The sequence below is a fragment of the Puntigrus tetrazona genome, chromosome 5, assembly GCF_018831695.1.
Source record: "Puntigrus tetrazona isolate hp1 chromosome 5, ASM1883169v1, whole genome shotgun sequence".
In the NCBI taxonomy this organism is placed as follows: domain Eukaryota; kingdom Metazoa; phylum Chordata; class Actinopteri; order Cypriniformes; family Cyprinidae; genus Puntigrus; species Puntigrus tetrazona.
Window position 1 is genome coordinate 24,868,126 of NC_056703.1, and position 23,104 is coordinate 24,891,229.

General features: G+C 42.6%; 1 protein-coding gene across 2 annotated transcripts in view; it reads right to left on the bottom strand.

Annotated features, from left to right (window-relative positions):
• LOC122346005 (integrin alpha-X-like) overlaps positions 1–23,104 on the bottom strand; it is an 88,681-nt gene that overhangs the window by 53,517 nt on the left and 12,060 nt on the right. For both annotated transcript variants that reach the window (XM_043240627.1, XM_043240626.1), the window contains exons 6-10: positions 20,815–20,950; positions 11,184–11,332; positions 10,823–10,948; positions 10,458–10,664; positions 9,754–9,884 (exon numbers count right to left, since the gene is read on the bottom strand). In XM_043240627.1, coding sequence (XP_043096562.1) covers positions 9,754–9,884; positions 10,458–10,664; positions 10,823–10,948; positions 11,184–11,332; positions 20,815–20,950 — 749 coding nt within the window. The remainder of the gene's footprint in view (positions 1–9,753; positions 9,885–10,457; positions 10,665–10,822; positions 10,949–11,183; positions 11,333–20,814; positions 20,951–23,104) is intronic.

Below are 23,104 nucleotides of genomic sequence, written 5' to 3' on the forward strand. Positions count from 1 at the left end.
GTGGAAGAAACCATATATCCTGAGAAGGACCCAATGCCTGAGGAGTCACAGCAACTGGGTGTGGCACCATTTGATTGTGCTGGGGCTGAAGTGGAAGAAGCACAGGAAACATGTGATGGAGCAGTGAGTGGCGAGAGGAGGGCTGCTCAAGATAGCCTTCAACCTGATACTGAAAGGACTGATTCACCTACAGATGTAGTGTTGACTAGACCAGTTCCTGTGCCCCGGAAGCCTAGGGCAGAGAATACTCAAGTGGATGCTCCCGATCCTACGCCCCGTAGAACACAGCGGTCAAATGCTGGTGTTCATAGTAACCCAAATAGACTACCCAAATCCTCCTGTAATGCAGTGTCCTTTACTCCCGATGTTCTTTCCCAAGTGTTAGCAGGGGTGGTCTTGTATACATCCAGTAAACTACAAGGATTGGTGGATGAATAAATTGTATTGTGTAGTCATCGAGGACGCTGACTGTAGGCAGGGGAGAGTGTAACCGGGGTAGAATTCACTTTATATTTTATTTTATATCCCTGGAAATGCACCTTTGGTTTCCTGTCACGTGGTTATGTGCGCTGTCCCCTTTAAGAAATAAGCGTTCGCGCACATGTGAGAGAGAAGTGCACGTCGACCGACGGAGAACTGAGTTAAAGCGTTGCACAAAGAAATAGTTGATAAAACTGTTAAAAGGAGATAAATCCCAGTTTATATCTACTCATGAATGTGTGGGTACATGGTTTCATTTGACGATTACAAAGGAGTTGCCTTATTGCACGTGAGAGATCGCCAGTGGGGGAAGGGAAATTCGGACCACGTTAATGGAGATCGAGCGTGAGTTACTATAAAATGTCCCAAGAATTAAAGTGTTAAATAATGTAAAGTATGTTATTATATGTTTACCGAGCAGTAATTCTTATACTTTACTGTGTTAGAGGAGAGCAACGAAATGTGAGATCGAGTGTTAATGACCATGTGAGCTTTTGCTGTGTGCTTCGTGGAATCAGTCGGAGTAAGTGTTGCTTATTTAATCGTCTCAAAGTCTGTATCATTTTGTGTATTTTCTGATTAATATGCTTATAAGAAGCTATATATACGCAAATGGGATATGTATGTTTATGTTCTTTTTGTTCTTTGTTTGTTTAAAAACAGGAGAGCACATATAGGCCACTGCCGTTGTTTTGTACGCCATTGTTTTGTACGCCATTGTTTTGTACGCCGTTGTTTTGTACGCGCTTTTTCCGCTTTTTGTAACCTTGTTTGCACCGGGTAAAATTGAAGGGCCTGTAATCCTGTGAAACCTCGTCAGAAAGTTAAGACCACTGACGTTAATTAGGTGGTTGTCTCTGTAAATTTATTTATTTTTATTTTCTTTACTTTGTCTTACCCTGAATTAGACCTTAATGCTGAGTTTCCTTTTAAGCTCAGTCAAGAATAAAAGAACCCTTATTTGTTAGATGTCCTGGCGGTGTTTGTGTTTTTTTATTTAGTACAAGTTCACTTGCCGGCCATATATATATATATATATATATAAAATATATATATATAAAAATCCTTCTTCTTCTTCTTCTTCTTTTCTTCCGCTTATCCGGGGCCGGGTCGCTGGGGCAACAGTCTAAGCAGGGATGCCCAGACTTCCTCTCCCCAGACACTTCCTCCAGCTCTTCCGGGGGGACACCGAGGCGCTCCCAGGCCAGCCGAGAGACATAGTCTCTCCAGCGTGTCCTAGGTCTTCCCCGGGGCCTCTTCCCGGTGGGACATGCCCGGAACACCTCCCTTGGGAGGCGTCCGGGAGGCATCCGGAACAGATGCCCGAGCCACCTCAGCTGGCCTCTCTCGATGTGGAGGAGCAGCGGGTCTACTCCGAGCTCCTCCCGAGTGACTGAACTCCTCACCCTATCTCTAAGGGAGCGCCCAGCCACCCTACGAAGGAAACTCATTTCGACCGCTTGTATCCGGGATCTCATTCTTTCGGTCATGACCCAAAGCTCATGACCATAGGTGAGAGTAGGAACGAAGATCGACCGGTAAATCGAGAGCTTCGCCTTGCGACTTAGCTCTTTTTTCACCATGACAGACCAGTACAGCGACTGCATTACTGCAGAAGCTGCACCGATCCGCCTGTCAATCTCTCGTTCCATCCTTCCCTCACTCGTGAACGAGACCCCAAGATACTTAAACTCCTCCACCTGGGGCAGGAGCTCCCCACCAACCTGAAGGGGGCAAGCCACCCTTGTCCGACTGAGGACCAAGGCCTCAGACTTGGAGGTGCTGATTTTCATCCCTGCCGCTTCACACTCAGCTGCAAACCGCCCCAGCACACACTGTAGGTCTTGGCCAGATGCAGCCAACAGAACAACATCATCAGCAAAAAGCAGAGAAGCTATCCTGTGGTCACCAAACCAGACCCCCTCCGCCCCTGACTGCGCCTAGAAATCCTGTCCATAAAAATAATGAACAGGACCGGTGACAAAGGGCAGCCCTGTCGGAGTCCAACATGCACTGGAAACAAGTCTGACTTAATGCCGGCAATGCGAACCAAGCTCCTGCTCTGATCATACAGGGATCGGACAGCCCTTAGCAAAGGGCCCCTTACCCCATATTCCCAGAGCACCCCCCACAGGACACCACGAGGAACCCGGTCGAATGCCTTCTCCAAATCCACAAAACACATGTAGACTGGTTGGGCAAACTCCCAGGGAACCTCCAGCATCCTGGAGAGGGTATAGAGCTGGTCCAGTGTTCCACGCCCAGGCGAAACCCGCATTGTTCCTCTTGAAGCCGAGGTTCAACTATAGGGCGGATTCTCCTCTCCAGTACCCTGGCATAGACTTTCCCAGGGAGGCTGAGAAGTGTGATCCCCCTATAGTTGGAGCACACCCTCCGGTCCCCCTTCTTGAAAAGAGGAACCACCACCCCCGTCTGCCAGTCCAGAGGCACTTTCCCCCGCGTCCACGCGATGCTGCAGAGGCGTGTCAGCCAAGACAGCCCCACAACATCCAGAGACCTGAGGTATTCCGGGCGGATCTCGCCCACCCCTGGTGCCTTGCCACAGAGGAGCTTCTCAACCACCTCAGTGACCTCAGCTAGGGTAATGGTCGAGTCCCCCGGATCCCCGGCCTCTGCTCCTCAGTGGAAGACGTGTTGACGGGATTGAGGAGGTCCTCAAAGTATTCCTTCCACCGCCCCACAATATCCCCAGTCGAGGTTAGCAGGTTCCCATCAGCACTATATACGGTGTTGGCAGGGCACTGCTTTCCCTTTCTGAGGCGTCGGACGGTTTGCCAGAACCTCTTTGAGGCCGTTCGATAGTCATTTTCCATGGCCTCCCCGAACTCCTCCCAGACCCGAGTTTTTGCCTGCACAACCACCGGGCAGCAGTCCGCTTGGCCCCACGGTACCTGTCAGCTGCTTCAGGGGTCCTCGGGCCAACCATGCCCGATAGGACTCCTTCTTCAGCTTGACGGCATCCCTTACTTCCGGTGTCCACCATCGGGTTCGGGGGTTGCCGCCACGACACGCACCGGAGACTTTACGGCCACAGCTCCGGACGGCTGCGTCGACCAAAGAGGTAGAGAACATAGTCCATTCGGACTCAATGTCTCCAGCCTCCCTCGGGATCCGGTCAAAGTTCTGCCGAGGCGGAGTTGAAGATCTCACTGACAGGGTCTCTGCCAAACGTTCCCAACAGACCCTCACGGTACGTTTGGGCCTGCCAAGTCTGTCCGGCCTCCTCCCCCGCCAACGGATCCAACTCACCACCAGGTGGTGATCAGTTGACAGCTCCGCCCCTCTCTTCACCCGAGTGTCCAAGACATGCGGCCGGAGATCAGATGATACAACCACAAAGTCGATCATCGACCTCCGCCCTAGGGTGTCCTGATGCCAGGTGTACTGGTGGACACCCTTATGCTTGAACATGGTGTTCGTTATGGACAGACCGTGCCTAGCACAGAATTCCAACAACAGAACACCACTCAGGTTTAGATCGGGGGGGCCGTTCCTCCCAATCACGCCCCTCCAGGTGTCACTAGCATCACCAACGTGAGCGTTATATAAAAATCCATGAAGTTTAATGTACATAAACAACTGAAACACTGCTGGTTTTGAGGGAGTAAGACATTTCACATTAATGACTAGAAGTTAAGGTGCTAGCTGTGTTCTCAAAGAATAAAAGCAAACAGCTTTACAATAGTCTTAATATTAGTGAACACAAATATAGCTAGCTTTATTATAATTATATAATATAATAATAATAATTATAATATAATGGACAGAGCCTTTAGAGAATACTTTTTCCCTTTCTTTAAGCAACAAACAAAAAAAGTAAGTATACATAAGCAAGATGTTTATTTGATATTTAACAGGACAAACTTTAGCTATTTAAAACAGTAACTGTAACCAACTGAAATTAAAGGCAACAACTGCGCAGTAAGTACATTCAATACAACTTACATCAACATTTTGCTTTTGTTTTTAAATTGTGATGAAAATATATAAAACTGGTCTTAAATAAAAACATTAACTGTAACCTTAAGAAATCAAAGGCAACAACTGCATATTGTAGCCTTTGGATGTGGCTCATTTTTATAGTAGTTATATCAGGGACGATGTAGTCACTGAGGGAATGCATAGTCGATACAAAAACTGGATGAGGAGTAACTTCTAATGCTAAATTCAGAAAAACTGAGGGGCTAATAATTGGACCTAAATATAATAATTGGACCTCACATATAATAATCTAGAACACAGTCTAACACTTGATGTCTGCTCTGTTAGCGAAGCAGACACACTCTGGCAGTTTAGATATAGATTAAAGACACATCTTTTTAACCTAGCCTACACATAACACACTAATACACTTTTACTATTTACTATTTACTAAATGCAGAGACGGTCTCTGTAATCAATTTGACGTTAAATCACTAGAAGTTAAGTGTCCCCAACCAAGCAAGCCAGAGGCGACAGCGGCAAGGAAACAAAACCCCATGCATACAGAATGTAGAAAAAAACCTTGGGAGAAACCAGATTGAGTTGGGGTCAGTTCTCCTCTGACTGGACGTCCAGCACTTAACTTCCAGTTCAATTTTAAACACAGCTGTGTCAGATAGTGTAAAGGACTTAGTGTGTGTGTGTGTGTGTGTGTGTGTGTGCATCAGGATCTGGTGATCTGTCCACGGGCGCATTAATGCACTAATGTGATCATACTTCCTAGTTCTAGTAAGGACTCTGGCTGCTGCGTTTTGAACTATCTGAAGTTTGTTTATTAAGCGTGCAGAACAACCACCCAATAAAGCATTACAATAATCTAACCTCGAGGTCATAAACGCATGATTTAATATTTCTGCATTAGAGGTTGAAAGCATAGGTCGTAATTTAGATATATTTTTAATATGGAAAACGCAGTTTTACAGATGCTAGAAACATGATTTTCGAAGGAAAGATTACTGTCAAACAGCACACATAGGTTCCTAACTGATGATGAAGAATTAACAGAGCTACCATCAAGTGTTAGACTGTGTTCTAGATTATTATATGTGGGGTTTTTAGGTCCAATTATTAGCACCTCTGTTTTTTCAGAATTTAACATTAGGAAGTTACTCATCATCCAGTTTTTTATCTCGGCTATGCATTCTGTTAGATTCTCAATTTGCTGTGTATCACCAGGCTGTGCTGAAATATAGAGCTGAGTACCATCAGCATAGCAGTGAAAGCTCACACCATGACTCCTGATAATATCTCCCAGAGGTAACATGTACAGGTTGAAAAGTAAAGGTCCTAGCACTGAGCCTTGAGGAACTCCATATTTCACTTTTGAGCGATATGATACCTCCTCATTTAATGCTACAAACTGATAAACTAGCGGTCAGAAAGATATGATTTAAACCATGTTAAGGCGCTTCCTCTAATGCCAACATAGTTTTCTAGTCTATCCAAGAGAATGTTGTGATCGATAGTATCGAATGCTGCGCTAAGATCTAATAGCACTAATAACAAGATAAAACCACGATCAGATGATAAAAGCAGGTCATTAGTAACTCTAATGAGAGCAGTCTCAGTACTATGGTATGGCCTAAAACCTGATTGGAAATCCTCACAGACACCATTTTTTTCTAAAAAGGAATACAGTTGTGAGGATACTACCTTTTCTAGTATCTTTGACAGAAAAGGGAGATTAGAGATTGGTCTGTAATTTACTAAGTCTTTGGGATCAAGATGTGGTTTCTTAATAAGAGGCTTAACTACAGCCAGTTTGAAGGTTTTGGGAACATATCCTAATGACAATGATGAATTAATAATGTTCAAAATAGGATCTATGACTTCTGGAAGCAAATCTTTTAATAGTTTAGATGGAATAGGGTCTAACATATATGTTGCTGGTTTGGATGATTTAACAAGTTTGTACAAGTCTTCTTCTCTTATAGTGGAGAAAGAGCGTAATTGTGTAATCTCAGGGGATCTAATGCTCACTATCTGATGCTCACTATCTGATGTGAAACTGTAGTTGACGGCTGCATAGTTACAATTTTATCTCTGATGGTATCAATCTTAGAAGTAAAGAAATTCATGAACTCAATGCAGCTATACTCTTGGGGAATATTAGCACCTGTTGACGTTTTATTTTTGTTAATCTAGTTACTGTACTGAATAAATACCGGGAATTGTGTTTGTTTTCTTCTAAAAGGGATGAAAAATAATCAGATCTTGCAATTTTTAATGCTTTTCTGTATGACAGGATACTCTCCCGCCAGGCAATACGAAATACTTATAATTTAGTTTTTCTCCACCTGCGCTCCATTTTCCGGGCTGCTCTCTTTAGGGTGCGTGTGTTTTCATTATACCATGGAGTCAGATTGTTTTCTTTTATCTTTTTTAAGTGCAAAGGAGCAACTGTATCTAAAGTGCTAGAAAAAAGAGAGTTGTGGGGCCTTGATGAACAGACACGAACCATAAAAGGGGGAATCGCTCTAGAACCAGGTCGTAAAACCGTGCATCCTCCGCACCCCGGACCATAAAGGCAATCAAGATGGTCCGCAGAGCGATGCAGAGCGCCGCAAAGTCTACCAAACATTCTCAAGGGACTGTCGCTGCAGTGAGCTCGGCCAATCCGAGAGTACCCATGTCAAGATTGGGATGATTGAAACTGCAACATCTGGTCGACAGCCCGATAACCCGTTCGGTGCACTGACCTGGGACCAGTTCTACCAAGCCACCAAGTCAAAAGGTGATGAGACTCCCGCCGTGAATCAACGTGTGTTCAGGACAACCTTACACTTTCAACCCCCACAGGGAGGCTTGCTCTGTCCCAAGACACATTCCTCAAAAGCGCGCCTTTTCCTTTTCGCTACAACAAAGGAACTGCCAGGACACACATAAAACTACTAAACGAACAATCTAAATGCCTTCCTTTCAAACAAATAAAGGTTCATCTGTAAATAACTGCTTAATAAATGTTTTGGGATGTATGTAGGAACCGCTATATACTCTTTAAATAATCCTCTAACAGAGAGCGTTCCATAAGCGCTAGATAATGCATGTTTGATATCAAATTGAAGCTTACGATGTTTCCAATATCATGGTGAATGAATATGTGTGTTTGTGCAATGCACAACAGTGTATTCCACTTATAAGCTTTTGATAAGGAACAGAAGTGCAGAATGTCAATTCTAACTGGGATAAAGTATGCACGAAACCGGAGTCGAAAGCAGGCGTGGACACGCCCCTTCGACCTCGGGATTGGACAACTGCCCAGGGCACGGACCAAAACTTGCACCTCAAAACGCAGGAACAGAGCTCTCTGAGTTGAGTCGAGTCGAGAAAGTTTTCGGAACCACCAGGAGTCGCAGGGGAATTCTGGTCGCTGCAGGAATTGCCAAGGAAACGGAGAAACTTCAGAACTTGGAGAAGTTAGAAGACTCTGGACGAGAACGACCCGATACCCTCGACTCCGGTCCGCTCCGTTACATCACTCCACGGACACTCACTTACCTTCTGTAACCAACTTGGTTCATCCAAAGCGAACCACCAAGCTAGAGAGACTACATTTGAACGGCCCGGGAAAGCCCGACCGCGTCATCCCACGGACGAGCCTGACCAATCAGCAAGCCGGGATTTCCCCAGACAAGCCGTGTGGTAAAACTACCTTTTCATCTCTTGACTGAATTGGCGCAGACACATATAAGCAAAGCTAAAACCTAACTTTGCTTTGTTGGTGCTCTTAGTGCGATCTCAGAACTAGCTAACAGACTTTGGACAGACAATTATCCATTTCCCTTCCAACCCGTGAATGTGTGCATGAATGTATGTGTATGTGTGTGTGTGTGTGTCTAGTCTTCTCAGTGTAGTCTTGTCAATTAGTAGGTACTGTTTAATAAATTTTGTTTCATTATTACGAATTCTCGTTTGTGTGTTATGTGACCGGAAAGTTAAACTCATGCCCAGATCCGTTGCTACCTGCTCGAGGTAAAGCTAAAATCAGATAAATGAGTGAAGTCCAATTAATTTATTTTGCTGATCACAGAGTAAATTCATATTGGTAACATACATTTAAGTTGCTCTAAAACGCTGGACGTATTAGGTGATGTAAAGGTTTATTGGAATTGCATACTAACTTGAATCTTTTAAGATTCAGTTCCCCAAACTTGAATTAAGAGCGAATTCAAGTGATAATTCATAAGTATCATAATTATAATTAATAAAAGATATAAAATCTTACACAGAATAACAGAAGACAGGCAGGGTCAAAACCTGGGAATCTATAACTCGGAAAATACTCGGAAACTCGGGAACAACAAAAGAACAGGTGAACAATGCAACCTGCAGGTGAGTGACCTGCTTCTGAATTTATAGTCCAGGAACAGGAAGTTGTTGCAAAGGGAGTGAATGCAGATCACCCAGAGGTAAGGGCTCCCTCTGCTGGCTTGGTGACAATCTGACACAGCTGCGTTTAAAATTGAATTGGAAGTTAAGTGCTGGGCGTCCGGTCAGAGGAGAACTGGCCCCAACTGAGCCTGGTTTCTCCCAAGGTTTTTTTTCTCCATTCTGTATGGATGGGGTTTTGGTTCCTTGCCGCTGTCGCCTCTGGCTTGCTTTGTTGGGGACACTTAACTTCTAGTGATTATTGCTGAATTGATTACAGAGAGAGAGACCGTCTTTGCATTTAATAACAAATTGTTCAATCTCATCATTATACATCCCTGTCATTGTATTCTTCTACTTTATACTGTACAGTGCTTTGATATAACCTGTGTTGTTAAAAGTGCTATATAAATAAAAATGATTGATTGATTGAATATATGAATTAGTGAATGAGTGAGAAATTTTGAAAACAGCAATTGAACCACTTTCTACAAATTATTTTTTGTCAATTGGAATGTGTACAAAGGATAGTGGGTAATTGCATCCTTCTCAGCTTCCTTTATATTGAGACACCCACCAAACTGTCTGATGTATGATGTTCACAGAAATGGGAGGTAGGTGCATATATCACAATCTCTAATCAGACAGTTTGATGCATGTTTTTGAAGTCAATGATGAAGAGGTTTTTTGTCATTCAGCAAGAATGGCATCATTACTTACCTAACACTGAACATCAATTAAAACAAAACAAAACAAAAAAACACACACAACAAAAAAAAAAATAAAAACAAGCAAGCAAACAAAAAATGGTGACTGGTCACTTTACATAATAATGGCCTTTTGTTGTCTGAATTGGCAAGAATAAGCTGAAAAACACAGACCCGAACAAGCACACAAACTTGCCTTATTACTGTAACTGCACCTCTAGAGCCCACCACTACATCAGTAAGAGCGTCTGAGGTCAGATCTCCCGCAGAGTGGAGAGCAACTCCGAAATACTGCAGCCCACTTCCTACAGCTGCTCCACTTATTCTCTAAATATGAATGAGAGAAAAAGGAATGAAAGAGAATTGTGATCTGTTATATGGTCAATAATCATCAATAATTGCTGGAAAATAGATTTTATTTTATTTTACAGTCCTGTTCTTCAAGCACATAATACTATATGCACTTACTATAGTAATTAGTGTATGTAAAGTTATAAAACAAGGTTAAGTTGCAATTTTTCATGGTTTATATGTTCTATTTGTCCTCTGTGGTCCACAAAAGGGCTGTCTCCATAGAATGTATTTATATGTTTCGTCTGTTTTTATTTTAGATTATTTAGATTATTTACTGTTTTTTATTTAGATTTTTTTTTATTTAGATCTTTGTCAATGTACAAGTAGTAGACAGACTGGTTGTTCCACCATATTATTATCCGGCCCATTCTAGTGTAGATAGTTGACCAGTTGTTGGTGAGGACATGTATGGATTTATCTTATTATTAACCTGGTTTGAGTGTCCATTTTGGAATACCAACAAAACAGCTTGCCCACCTTAAGATGCTATTTCAGCAGAGGTTGTATAACTACAAATAATTTTTTAAATGTCTTAATGTCTCTTACCTGACTGTATTCTGGTCTGATACCACCTGATTGCCCCAAAAATATGTAAATTGCACCCTTGCCCTTCTCTTCTTGAGGTGCCCCCACTGCCAACTCTTTAAAGCCATCTCCATTCAGGTCCTGTATGTTTGCCAAAGAAGTACCAAACCGGCCAAACTCATTGCCCATCACCCCACGCAAAATCGTTGAGCATTTGAGTTCTTGGATCTGGGAAGTTTTATACAATCATATTTAATATGCAAAAAAAATGTTCTGATTATGATGTTAAATGTGTTAAAGTGCATGTAAAAAATTCACGGTACTGGAATGTACATTATTGATTGATTTCTGTATTTGTATATCTGCATTGTGTGCTTTGATCTTACTGTAGTGTTTAGTGAGTATATCCGGACCTCTCCTCCCACTCCATGAGCATGATATAATGGAGCCCCGACTGCTAAAAACTCAGAAACTCCAATCACACATAATTCTGCCCCAAAATATGAGCCGAGCTACAAAGGGACAAACAAATTAGGATAAAGAAAGAAAAAGAGAAAAGATGAAATAAAGCAAGTATGTAAGATTTTAAAGATGAGACAACTATCATAAATGAGAGAACTGTTTAAGAATGTGTTGGTTATATATAAATAAAACTAAAAGAGTCACACACACACTATGTCAGCCCTGATTATTGTATGTATAATGTGTATATTGTATATTATGTACTGTGTGTAATGAACTTCACACCTGTGATCCATATATCCTATGAATGATGGTCCAACTGTGGTTCCATTTGTTCTCTCTAAAGCCCAGGACCAGCCCTGTGTGTCTATGCCTTGGTGCTCCCGCAAAATACACAACATGACCATTTACTGGTGCCACAGCAATTGAGTAACCTGCAGCACAGTGGGAAAAATGTATATATATTAGTGCTGTCAATCGATTAAAAAATTTAATCAAGTTAATCACACTGATGGACTGTGATTAATCACGATTAATCGCAAATTTAAAATACAAAGATTTCCCTGTAAATGTGTTGAAATAAAGAAATGCATGTCATACTAGTTTAAGGAAACAGATTTTCCAGTTTTATTATCTAAACAATTAACATTTCTATTATAATACTATTTCAGAAATGAAAGTCTGCAAAAATACAAAATAAACAGTCTCTACATTCTTCATCCATAATAAAGAAATGTATAATAAAACTACTTCAAAGAGACAGATCCTCCAGTTATCATCTTAACAATCAGGTCTATTTTAGAAATTAAGCGTCTGTACAGAGACAAAATGAACAGTCTCTAGAGTGTGCATCTGTGCAACATTCCTCCTTCTAACCAATCATACAGCATCCTCTTCTTTCAGCCAGTTGCTCAGACAGACTAACTTATTAACATTTTCAGATGAAAGAGCTGACTTCTTCTTCTGCACAATGTGGCCTGCCAAAGAGAACAGTCTCTCACATGGCACTGTTGAGGCAGGTGTAGCCAAATACCTTTTTGCCATATGGGCCAGCTTAGGATGGGCACCTGAGTGTGCTGACTACCACTGTAGTGGACATGTGTCTATGCTGGCATAGGGCTCGCCCTTGTACCTTTCCAGGCATTTATCTGTGGACAGAGCCTCATCATCAGACTCTGACTCTGATCCCATCATTAGGAGGGCCATTTTCTTCTTTGGTGGCTCTGGGTCTTCTACTTCTCCAGAGCTCTGTGGAGCAGGTTCTCCATCCTTCAGCATCACACTCAGCTTTTGCCACACCTCTCCCCTCTCTGATTTGGGCAAGCACCTAAGGTCCTTGAACCTGGGGTCTAGAGCTGTTGCTATCTTTAACCACCACATATTTGAGCTCTCCTTCCGCTTGTTGAGATCCTTTGTGAATGAAGCCTGGAAGCGTACTATGTAGGCAGGGTCAACATCAGAAACCTCCATTGTACGCAGGAGATGGCACAGCGCAGGTAGCACCACAGAGCAGGATACATACTTTTCACCTCCTAGTAGCTCAGTGATGTACCTACAGTAAATACACAATTGACTAAATGACTACAGTTTACATTCAGACTTATAAATTACTTGTTTTTATTAGTAAAATTGAAGAGGGAAAAAATCAAGTACCTGCAAGGTTCCAGCAATGTTTCCAGCTTTGCCAATCTGTCGTAATCAGCTGAGGTTAGCATCGCTAACTTATGCTTCTGCTGTGCCAGCGCTGCACTTACTGGATCTTTATTGTGTTGAAGCCGCCTTATCATTTCAAGAGTTGAATTCCAGCGCGTCGGTACATCCTGCACAAGAGACTCCTCTGCTAGTCCATGGGAGACTTGAAGAGCTTTCAGCTCTGCAGTGTTCGCGGGACTATGCTTGAAGTGTCCGACTATTTTACGACACTTGGCTAAAACGCTGTCAAATCCGCTGTCCCGAAAAGCCATGGCGATAACCCTTTGTATATGTAATATGTTCGAATGGTAAACGTCTTGCTGCAGCAGTCATATTAGGAGCACTGTCAGTTTCTATAGTAGTGACTTTGTCCGTTATCTCCCACTCATTTGCAACGTCAAGAAACTGGCTAGCGCATGCTTCGCGCTGCGATGAGGGCAAGAAGTTTTGGTCAAACTAAACAAACGCGTTAATTTTTTTAAATTAATCGCATGCATTAACGCGTTAACGTTGACAGCCCTAATATATATATATATATATATATATATATATATATATATATATATATATATATATATATTCAATCAAAGGAAAAAAACAAATACATTTTTTCTAAAATTAATCACAAATAATTTCACCTTGCATTACAGTTTGTATATATACTTGCAACCATTTCACATTAGATCTTCAAATGAATGTACAAACAATTTGTAAAATATTGGTATAATAAATTTTTTAATACTGAAGGCCACAACAGACGTAGAGAATTCAAGAACGGTAACAAACTGAGTTTATTGACAACTAATATAAAGCAAGATCTCAGGAAGTGAAGAGTCTTGCCACAGCTGATCTCTTCATGCGCCAGTAGGGTGCTACTAGCAAGACCCTGACCTTGCACAGTATCTGTGCAAGAAGGCTCACTGGGGGAAATGCATACTTGCAACAGCCCTGTGGCAAGCTGTGTGCCAGTGCGTCCATGCCGAGTGTCCCCTCGGTCAGGGAGAAAAACAACTGACAATTGGAAGTCTCTGAAGAGGCAAACAGGTCTACCTGAGCGGCTCCGAAACGTTCCCAAATCAGCTGAACCGTCTGGGGATGGAGTTTCCATTCTCTGGGTAGTGCAGCTTGTCGGCTGCCTGGTTGCACACTCCTGGAATGTGAATGGCATGAAGCAACCTCAGAAACTTCCGACTCCATAGGAGGAGGTGGCGGGCGAGTTGCGACATACGACGGGAGCGTAGACCACCTTGTCGGTTGATGTACGCAACGGTCGGTATGTTGTCCGTGCTGACTAGTACATGCTGGCCTCGAAGGTGGCTCTTGAGATGGCCTAGGGCGAGATGTACTGCCAGCAACTCGAGGCAGTTAATGTGCCATTGCAGTTGAGGGCCCGTCCAAACCCCTGCATGCCCGTTGTACGTGGCCCCCCAGCCAGTGGTGGATGCATCCGTGAAAACCACAGCATACCTGGAGACCTGCTCCAGGGGCACTCCGGCCTGAAGGTATGAGAGGTCTGACTACGGGGAGAAGGTTTGGCGGCAGGCTGGTGTTATCTGAACCCGGTGCGTGCCACATTGCCACGCCCACCTCGGGACTCGAGGACCTCGTCCACCTCGTGGACTGTTGAAGCGGTCTCATATGGAATAGTCCCAGCGGTGTCACTGCGGCCGCGGCTGCCATATGCCCCAGGAGCCTCTGAAAATATTTCAGTGGGACCGCCGTCCTGTGTGAGGCATGCCGTCTGATCAATCGAATCCAGCTCCATACCAAGAAAAGAGATACTCTGTGTTGGACAGAGTTTGCTCTTCTCCTGGTTGACCCGAAACCTCAACTGGCTGAGGTGCTGCAGCACCAGATTCCTGTGTTCGCACAACTGAGCATGGGACTGAGCTTGTAAGGAAGTGAATCAAAACCTGTATATGCATTAAGACTGATCTGAGAAGGGATATCCAAAGGAACAAAAGGAATTCAAAAAGAGAGTAAACAACACCACCACTCTCCCCCCCATGTTGTGTTTATGACACCCTCTTCACCTCTGCTCTTCCTGCTTCCCCTCCTTCTGCCCAAAAGACTTGGTTTAAAGTTCATTAAGAATAAAGCATTATATGTCATGTGTCTTATGAACCTATTGTTCTTCACTTTCATGTTTGGTCTCATTTGAAAGGTCTCAGTGTGATTGGTAAATTGGTCTCAATTTCACAGTAATCACTTATATTATGGAAAAGATTAAGAACTTGGTAGAACTGTGTTCTGCTGAGAAGGAGGTGTGTCCTCCTTTTGGGTCTCTGAACATGTTCCAGCCAGGTGTGACACTGGAGCACGGGAACCTAAACACCAAAAGGTTTTTATAACTACATTTGGTATCTCTTTGTCTGGTCTGAGTACAATTTATAACAATTTCTAACAATTTATTGCTACAATTTATAACAACATTCTTAGTACTTTTCAAAGGGCAGGCTTTAAGTATAACTCATTTGAAGTTTTGGTGCTGCATATAACATTATCTACAGAATCATGTGCTAGTGATAAATCTTCTGTCATGTTTGTACTGGCTACTGTATACAGTCCACCAGGGCACAGCACAGATTTCATTAAAGAATTTGCTGATTTTCTAACTGAGTTAGTACTGGCCGCAGATAAAGTCTTAATTGTTGGCAATTTTAATATCCATGTTGATAACGAAAAAGACTCATTAGGATCAGCTTTCTTAGACATTCTGAACTCCGTTGGGGTTAGACAACACGTCTCTGGACCTACTCATTGTCGAAATCATACTCTAGATCTAATACTGTCACATGGAATGGATGTTAAAATGGTTGAAGTTCTGCAGCAAAGTGATGACATTTCAGATCACTATCTAGTCTTGTGTGAACTCTGTATAGTTAAACCTGTAAACTCTGCACCTTATTACAAGTATGGTAGAACGATCACTTCCACCACAAAAGAAAGCTTTCTAAATGACTTTCCTGACTTATCTCAATTCCTTAGCTCATCCAATACGACGCAAAAACTTGATGATATAACAGAAACTATGCACTCTCTTTTTTCTAGCACTTTAGATATAGTTGCTCCTTTGCACTTAAAAAAGATAAAAGAAAACAATCTGACTCCATGGTATAATGAAAACACACGCACCCTAAAGAGAGCAGCCCGGAAAATGGAGCGCAGGTGGAGAAAAACTAAATTATAAGTATTTCGTATTGCCTGGCGGGAGAGTATCCTGTCATACAGAAAAGCATTAAAAATTGCAAGATCTGATTATTTTTCATCCCTTTTAGAAGAAAACAAACACAACCCCCGGAATTTATTCAGTACAGTAACTAAATTAACAAAAAATAAAACGTCAACAGGTGCTAATATTCCCCAAGAGTATAGCTGCAATGAGTTCATGAATTTCTTTACTTCTAAGATTGATACCATCAGAGATAAAATTGTAACTATGCAGCCATCAACTACAGTTTCACATCAGATAGTGAGCTTTAGATCCCCTGAGGAAAAATTACACTCTTTCTCCACTATAAGAGAAGAAGACTTGTACAAACTTGTTAAATCATCTAAACCAGTGTTGTATTACAAATTTATAAAAGGTTAAACACAGATTCCAATACAACAGTATATGCTGAATGTGTATTGTGATTAACATTCTAAGAGCAGGAAGCCCAAGCCCCGAGACAGTTATCGTTTGTCTTTTGTTCTTGAACATCTGGTTGGTGTCCCAAGTCAAGTGTGAATGCTAATCCTAAGGTACAACTGTGCCTTTTGTTTCAGGCTGTATAACACCTATGTATTTGAATGACACTGGGATGCCAAATAGATCAAGGGTCGGGAAAGTTCCTGTCCTGGGCTAAGTTCCTGTTCTACATTTGCATGCTTTTGTTTTACTGGTCTCCACCTCGGTGTACTCCTCCCCCTTTGAAACATATATACTTCAACCTAACATGTTTCAGTTAGATTTGTTTCTTGGAGATTTCTTGAAGATTTTCTTGGAGATTGCTTGAAGATTTTCTTAAAGATTTCTTGAAGACTTCTTGCAGATGACTACAGCAACGAAATAAAAAAAACGAACTCCTGCTTTACCAAGAATCTCCTGGTCTCTTCTTAAAAAGAAGCTACAAAAAAGTTTCCAACACCAGCAACATGTATGTTAGACCCTATTCCATCTAAACTATTAAAAGATTTGTTTCCAGAAGTCATAGATCCTATTTTGAACATTATTAATTCATCAATGTCATTAGGACCTGTTCCCAAAACCTTCAAACTGGCTGTAGTTAAGCCTCTTATTAAGAAACCACATCTTGATCCCAAAGACTTAGTAAATTACAGACCAATCTCTAATCTCCCTTTTCTGTCAAAGATACTAGAAAAGGTAGTATCCTCACAACTGTATTCCTTTTTAGAAAAAAATGGTGTCTGTGAGGATTTCCAATCAGGTTTTAGGCCGTACCATAGTACTGAGACTACTCTCATTAGAGTTACTAATGACCTGCTTTTATCATTGTGGTTTTATCTTGTTATTAGTGCTATTAGATCTTAGCGCAGCATTCGATACTATCGATCACAACATTCTCTTGGATAGACTAGAAAACTATGTTGGCATTAGAGGAAGCGCCTTAGCATGGTTTAAATCATATCTATCTGACCGCTATCAGTTTGTAGCATTAAATGAGGAGGTATCATATCGCTCAAAAGTGAAATATGGAGTTCCTCAAGGCTCAGTGCTAGGACCGTTACTTTTCAACCTGTACATGTTACCTCTGGGAGATATTATCAGGAGTCATGGTGTGAGCTTTCACTGCTATGCTGATGGTACTCAGCTCTATATTTCATCACAGCCTGGTGATACACACCAACTTGAGAATCTAACAGAATGCATAGTCGATATAAAAAACTGGATGATGAGTAACTTCCTAATGCTAAATTCTGAAAAAACAGAGGTGCTAATAATTGGACCTAAAAACCCCACATATAATAATCTAGAACACAGTCGAACACTTGATGGCTGCTCTGTTAATTCTTCATCATCAGTTAGGAACCTAGGTGTGCTGTTGGACAACAATCTTTCCTTCGAAAACCATGTTTCTAGCATCTGTAAAACTGCATTTTTCCATCTTAAAAATATATCTAAATTACGACCTATGCTTTCAACCTCTAATGCAGAAATATTAATTTATGCGTTTATGACCTCGAGGTTAGATTATTGTAATGCTTTATTGGGTGGTTGTTCTCCACGCTTGATAAACAAACTTTAGCTAGTCCAAAACGCAGCAGCCAGAGTCCTTACTAGAACTAGGAAGTATGATCACATTAGCCAGGTTCTGTCAACACTGCACTGGCTCCCTATCAAACATCGGATAGATTTTAAAATCTTATTAATTACCTATAAAGCCCTGAATGGTTTAGCTCCTCAATACTTGAGCGAGCTCTTATCACATTATAGTCCTGCACGTCCGCTGCGTTCTCAAAACTCTGGCCATTTGATAATACCTAGAATATCAAAATCAACTGCGGCCCGTGGACAGATCACCAGATCCTGATGCACACACGCACACACTAAGTCATTAACACTATCTGACACAGCTGCGTTTAAAATTGAACTGGAAGTTAATTGCTGGGCGTCCGGTCAGAGGAGAACTGACCCCAACTGAGTCTGGTTTCTCCCAAGGTTTTATTTTCTCCATTCTGTATGCATGGGGTTTTGTTTCCTTGCCGCTGTCGCCTCTGGCTTGCTTGGTTGGGGACACTTAACTTCTAGTGATTTAACGTTGAATTGATTACAGACACCGTCTCTGCATTTAATAAGAAATTGGTCACTCTCCTCATTTTACATCCCTGTCATTGTACTCTTCTACATTATACTGTACAGTGCTTTGATGCAACCTGTGTTGTTAAAAGCGCTATATAAATAAAAATGATTGATTTATTGATTGATTGATTGATATATAAGGAAAGTGACAAAACACCCCGTAGTGGGGTGTATGTCCTCATACACTACACTATGTACTTTTTAAAGACCAGGTATACTAACCTTTTTAGTTTGTTTTATTTTGTTTTGTGTTATTTTTGTACTGCTGATCAGTTGTGCAAATGTTTATCAATTATACCAATTTGGAAACTGTTCTTGCCTGGCAAAATAAATGTTAATCTTGGTTAACTTATAATATTGTCTGAAATAACTTTTCTAGTAGGTTAGTGACTTCTGAGGTTTTCCGCATTGTTGGCGTGCTAGGGTGAGTCAGATCAACGATCAATGGATGTAGCTGTCTTGAGATCTTGACTTCAGGCCACCAAACTGGCTTAGCATGCTATTACTTAGGAACGTGATAAAAATTACTCTTTTTGAGTCTATTGAGGAAATGGTTGCATTAAGGTAAGCGATCTACGGGGAGCCTCTGACTAAGACCTGACTAGCCTAGATGTGTCGTGAGTCTGTTCTGGCCAAACAAGGTCTCTAAGCGACCCAGACTCCAAACGAACGATAAGTCGAAACTAGGAAATATTATAGTTAATTAATGATCCAAACTTAATCACAACTAGAGGGATCAGCTGTTACATTTAAGCAAATATAACTAAAATCACGAAAGATTGGAGTCAGATAAAATTATGTATAAGGTCGGTACTATAATTGGAAACCCAAAAGATTAATAAATATTAGTGATTTTTAACGAGACGCAAAGAAAAGACCGAACACGCATTGACCTTCGACCAGGGCCTCTGGATTCCATTCTGCAGGAAAAGGGGGACTCTTACATTGTGTTGTGTGTTGTGTATTGTAAAGTCTGCACAGATCTGCGCTACCCAGTCAGAATTAACAATTACATTAGATAAATGAATAAGTAAATACCAATTTGTTGTTATTTTGCCGATCACGAAATAGGCCCTTTAATTGTGCTAAATGCTGGACAGATTAGTCAATAAAATGTATTCTATGAATTTCATGAAACCAACTTGAATTATTAAGATTTGATTGAATACTAATTAAAGAGCTAATTCAAATAATACTTTTTATTAATAATCAAATTAACGAAACAAAATTTTTACATTAAAGTAACATTAAGTTCCTCTTCAGGAACTCGAGCTGCGCCATAAACGCTTTGGGAATGCCTTCGGCGTGAGCCGTTCTGAACCACGCGTGAAATCTGTCCAATGGAGGGGAGCGACGTCATGGACAAGATGACGTCACCGACCAGGAAGTATAAAGTCACGCTCTGCTCGGCCGGCGCCAGCTTCTGCTGTTCAGTAAGCGCTCTGTGTGATTGTTTGTCTGATTTACTGTTGTATTGTCCAGTTTAAAGCTATATTAGTTTAAACTGAAAGATCACTCTATCATCCGAGTGCATCAAGCATCTTTGCAGCCGCGATGGCTGATAAGGGGCTTAAGAGAAAGACTAAAAAGAAAGATCATGGTGAACCGCCGCGTTACAAGCGGTGTGCTGATCCCTGCCCTCGCTACATCATAGGTGGGGACACACACAGCTTGTGCATGGCGTGCCTGGGAGCGGAGCACGCGGCGTCAACCCTCGAGGGGACTGATTGCCCGCATTGTTTGCAGTTACCGCTGCGAACACTCTGCTCCCGGAGGGCTCTCTTCAACGCGATCTTGCGGAGAAGATGGAAACGGGCTCGTCCCTTTCTCCATCGGAATCTGCCAGATCGGGTGCTTGATCCCGTGGATCTGAAGCCCGAACATCGACTTCTTCGGCCACGAGGGAGTCGTCCACCCGTGCTCGGTCTTCCTTCGAGGAGGTCGATGCTGACACGGGGGACGACGCGCCGCTGCACACGCCCCAATACGAGGACACACTAAGTCATTTACACTATCTGACACAGCTGCATTTAAAATTGAACTGGAAGTTAAGTGCTGGGTGTCCGGTCAGAGGAGAACTGACCCCAACCGAGTCTGGTTTCTCCCAAGGTTTTTTTTTCTCCATTCTGTATGCATGGGGTTTTGTTTCCTTGCCGCTGTCGCCTCTGGCTTGCTTGGTTGGGGACACTTAACTTCTAGTGACTATCGTTGAATTGACTACAGAGACCGTCTCTGCATTTAATAAAAAATTGGTCACTCTTGTCATTATACATCCCTGTCATTATACTGTACAGTGCTTTGATGCAACCTGTGTTGTTAAAAGCGCTATATAAATAAAAATGATTGATTGATTGATTTGTAACCTAAGGCGTTTGTTTGAATGTCAGTATCAGATGTTAATGAATAAAAAAAGAGCCATACCCAAGTAGGAATCTGCAATATCCTCCTCCATATTTGTGGCATTAATGAATGATGAATTGAGCATTTGATCAGTAAGACCCTGCACCATTCCTCCTGACCAGGAGTATGCCCCAACCGCTCCAAAAATCTTTGAACCCTACAGTAACAAAAAAGAGAAATAACACTTTATTTACACAATTTGTTATTGCTATAACTTGGAAATAAGCCTCATGAAAATGCTAAAATCTGCTTTTAAAAGTACCTGGTTTTACGTGGTTTCCTAAAAGGTTTTAAAGCAATTTAGTCATCCTGAGTGGTCTAGCCCTTATGTGGTATTTGTGGTATTTCACCAGTTAAATTTGTTTAAATTCAAACAATTTTAATTTAAATGGCATTAGAGTTCTTGATGTATCTTCTCAAACATAAAACATGTTTATTAAAACATAGGTTTATTGGGTGGCTGCTCGCTCTGCACACTTAAACTCCAGCTGGTCTAAAATGCAGCAGCTAGAGTTCCCTGTCTGTCAGTCACTACGAGTTATGTTGTGACGACAGACTGGCTTAGAGCCCTTATTAGCTCTGATTAAGAGAAAACACCAATGAATTTTGGCATGTGGTTAACTAATCCTGAGCCAATCCCCGTCACATGGGTATAAATAGGTTTGTGTGGTGGTAGGACACAATCAGCGGCGTCCCTGTTTGTTCAGTGATTCCCCTGGGTCTTTCACAAGAGAGCAGTTTCTGAACACAGTCAACTCGCAACTTTTTACAGATGCTGTTTCGGCCGTGTCCTCTTGGGTGTGGTTGTTACCGGTCTTCCAATGATGGCTACGAACATTTTCTGCAGTGTCTGGGAATCCAACATGCTGAGGACATATTTGGGTTATGTGCTCATTGCAAGCACATGCCTCTGTCAGTCCTGCAATCGTGCCTTTCTATCCTTCAGGGTAGTTTAGGCAAGCCTTCAGCTGCCACCCGTCCTGGTTTCTCTGTCTCAGGAAGAGAACCACCAGCTAGCACTGAGGGTAACCATGAGAGCTTCTCCACTGGGTCCGCCTCTCATGCGTCATTCAGTGACTCTCCCTGTGTGGCTCCTCTGTGATTCGTCTGACCTGCCTAACAGTGGTTTTGGCATTTCATTCAGGGCGCTGCATGAAGATCAGATGTTGATCACAGCATCGGGGGAAGGGCTTTCATCAGCCGAGGAAGAAGACTCGATAGGGTTTCACAAGCTTTGTTATGCATTACCAAATGTGTTCAGCCACAGGATTAGTTTGCAGTGGTCGACCTGAAGAACACATACTTTTATGTCTCAATTCTTTCTCGATGTAGACAGTTTCTTTGGTTTATGCTCGAGGGTCGAGTGTGGCAGTATGACTTCTCTTGGAGGAGAGCCTCCAGTCAGTGCTGAACTACCAGAGTTCCTCAGAGCCAGGACAATGGTCCCACCGAAACTCTTTCAGAGGCTCCTGGGGCCGCTGTCACGCCACTCAGATTACTCCATATGAGACCACTCCAGCACTGGCTTCACTCTCGAGTCTCGAAATGGGCATGCATCACGGCTCAGAATGATGTTCATACGCAGTGTGAAGGTGGTGCCCCAGCCTTCGGGCTGGGGCACCACATGCAACGGGCAGGCAGCCTTGAGGCTCTGGACAGGGCCTTGACTGCTTTGGCACATCAACTGTCTAAAATTGCTGCCGGTGCATCTAGCCTCGCGACAGTTCTGGCCAGTGTTGCAGGGCAAGCATGTGTTGGTCTTCATGGATGACTGTTGGATGTGACTCTTTTGTATATCAACCACCAAGAGGCTATTTGATCACGTCGCATGTGACAGCTCGCCCGCCATCTCCTCCTTTGGAGCCAGCTGCGGTTCAAGTCACTGCATGCTGTCCATATTCTGGGAGAGTTCAATCATGCTGTCAACGCGCTTTCATGACAGCTCAGGTTCCCTTGAGAATGGCGACTCCACTCCCAGATGGTTCAGCTAATTTGGAGTCGACTCAGGGAAGCCCAGGAAAACCTGTTCGTTCTTCACGAGTCCTCCCTCTGCCAGCTGTTGTATTTCCTGACCTAAGGTTCCTCGGCTCGGATGCACTGGCACACAGCTGGCCTTGAGGGCTATGCAAATATGTCTTTCCCCCAGTGAGCCTTCTCTCACAAACACTCTGCAAGGTCAGGGAGGACGAGGAACCGATCCGGCTGGTTGCGTGATACTGCCTTACCCAGACCTGGTTTTCGGAACTCACGCATCTCGCAACAGCCCTCCCCCGACGAATACCTCTGAGGAAGGAACTCCTCTCTCAGGGGT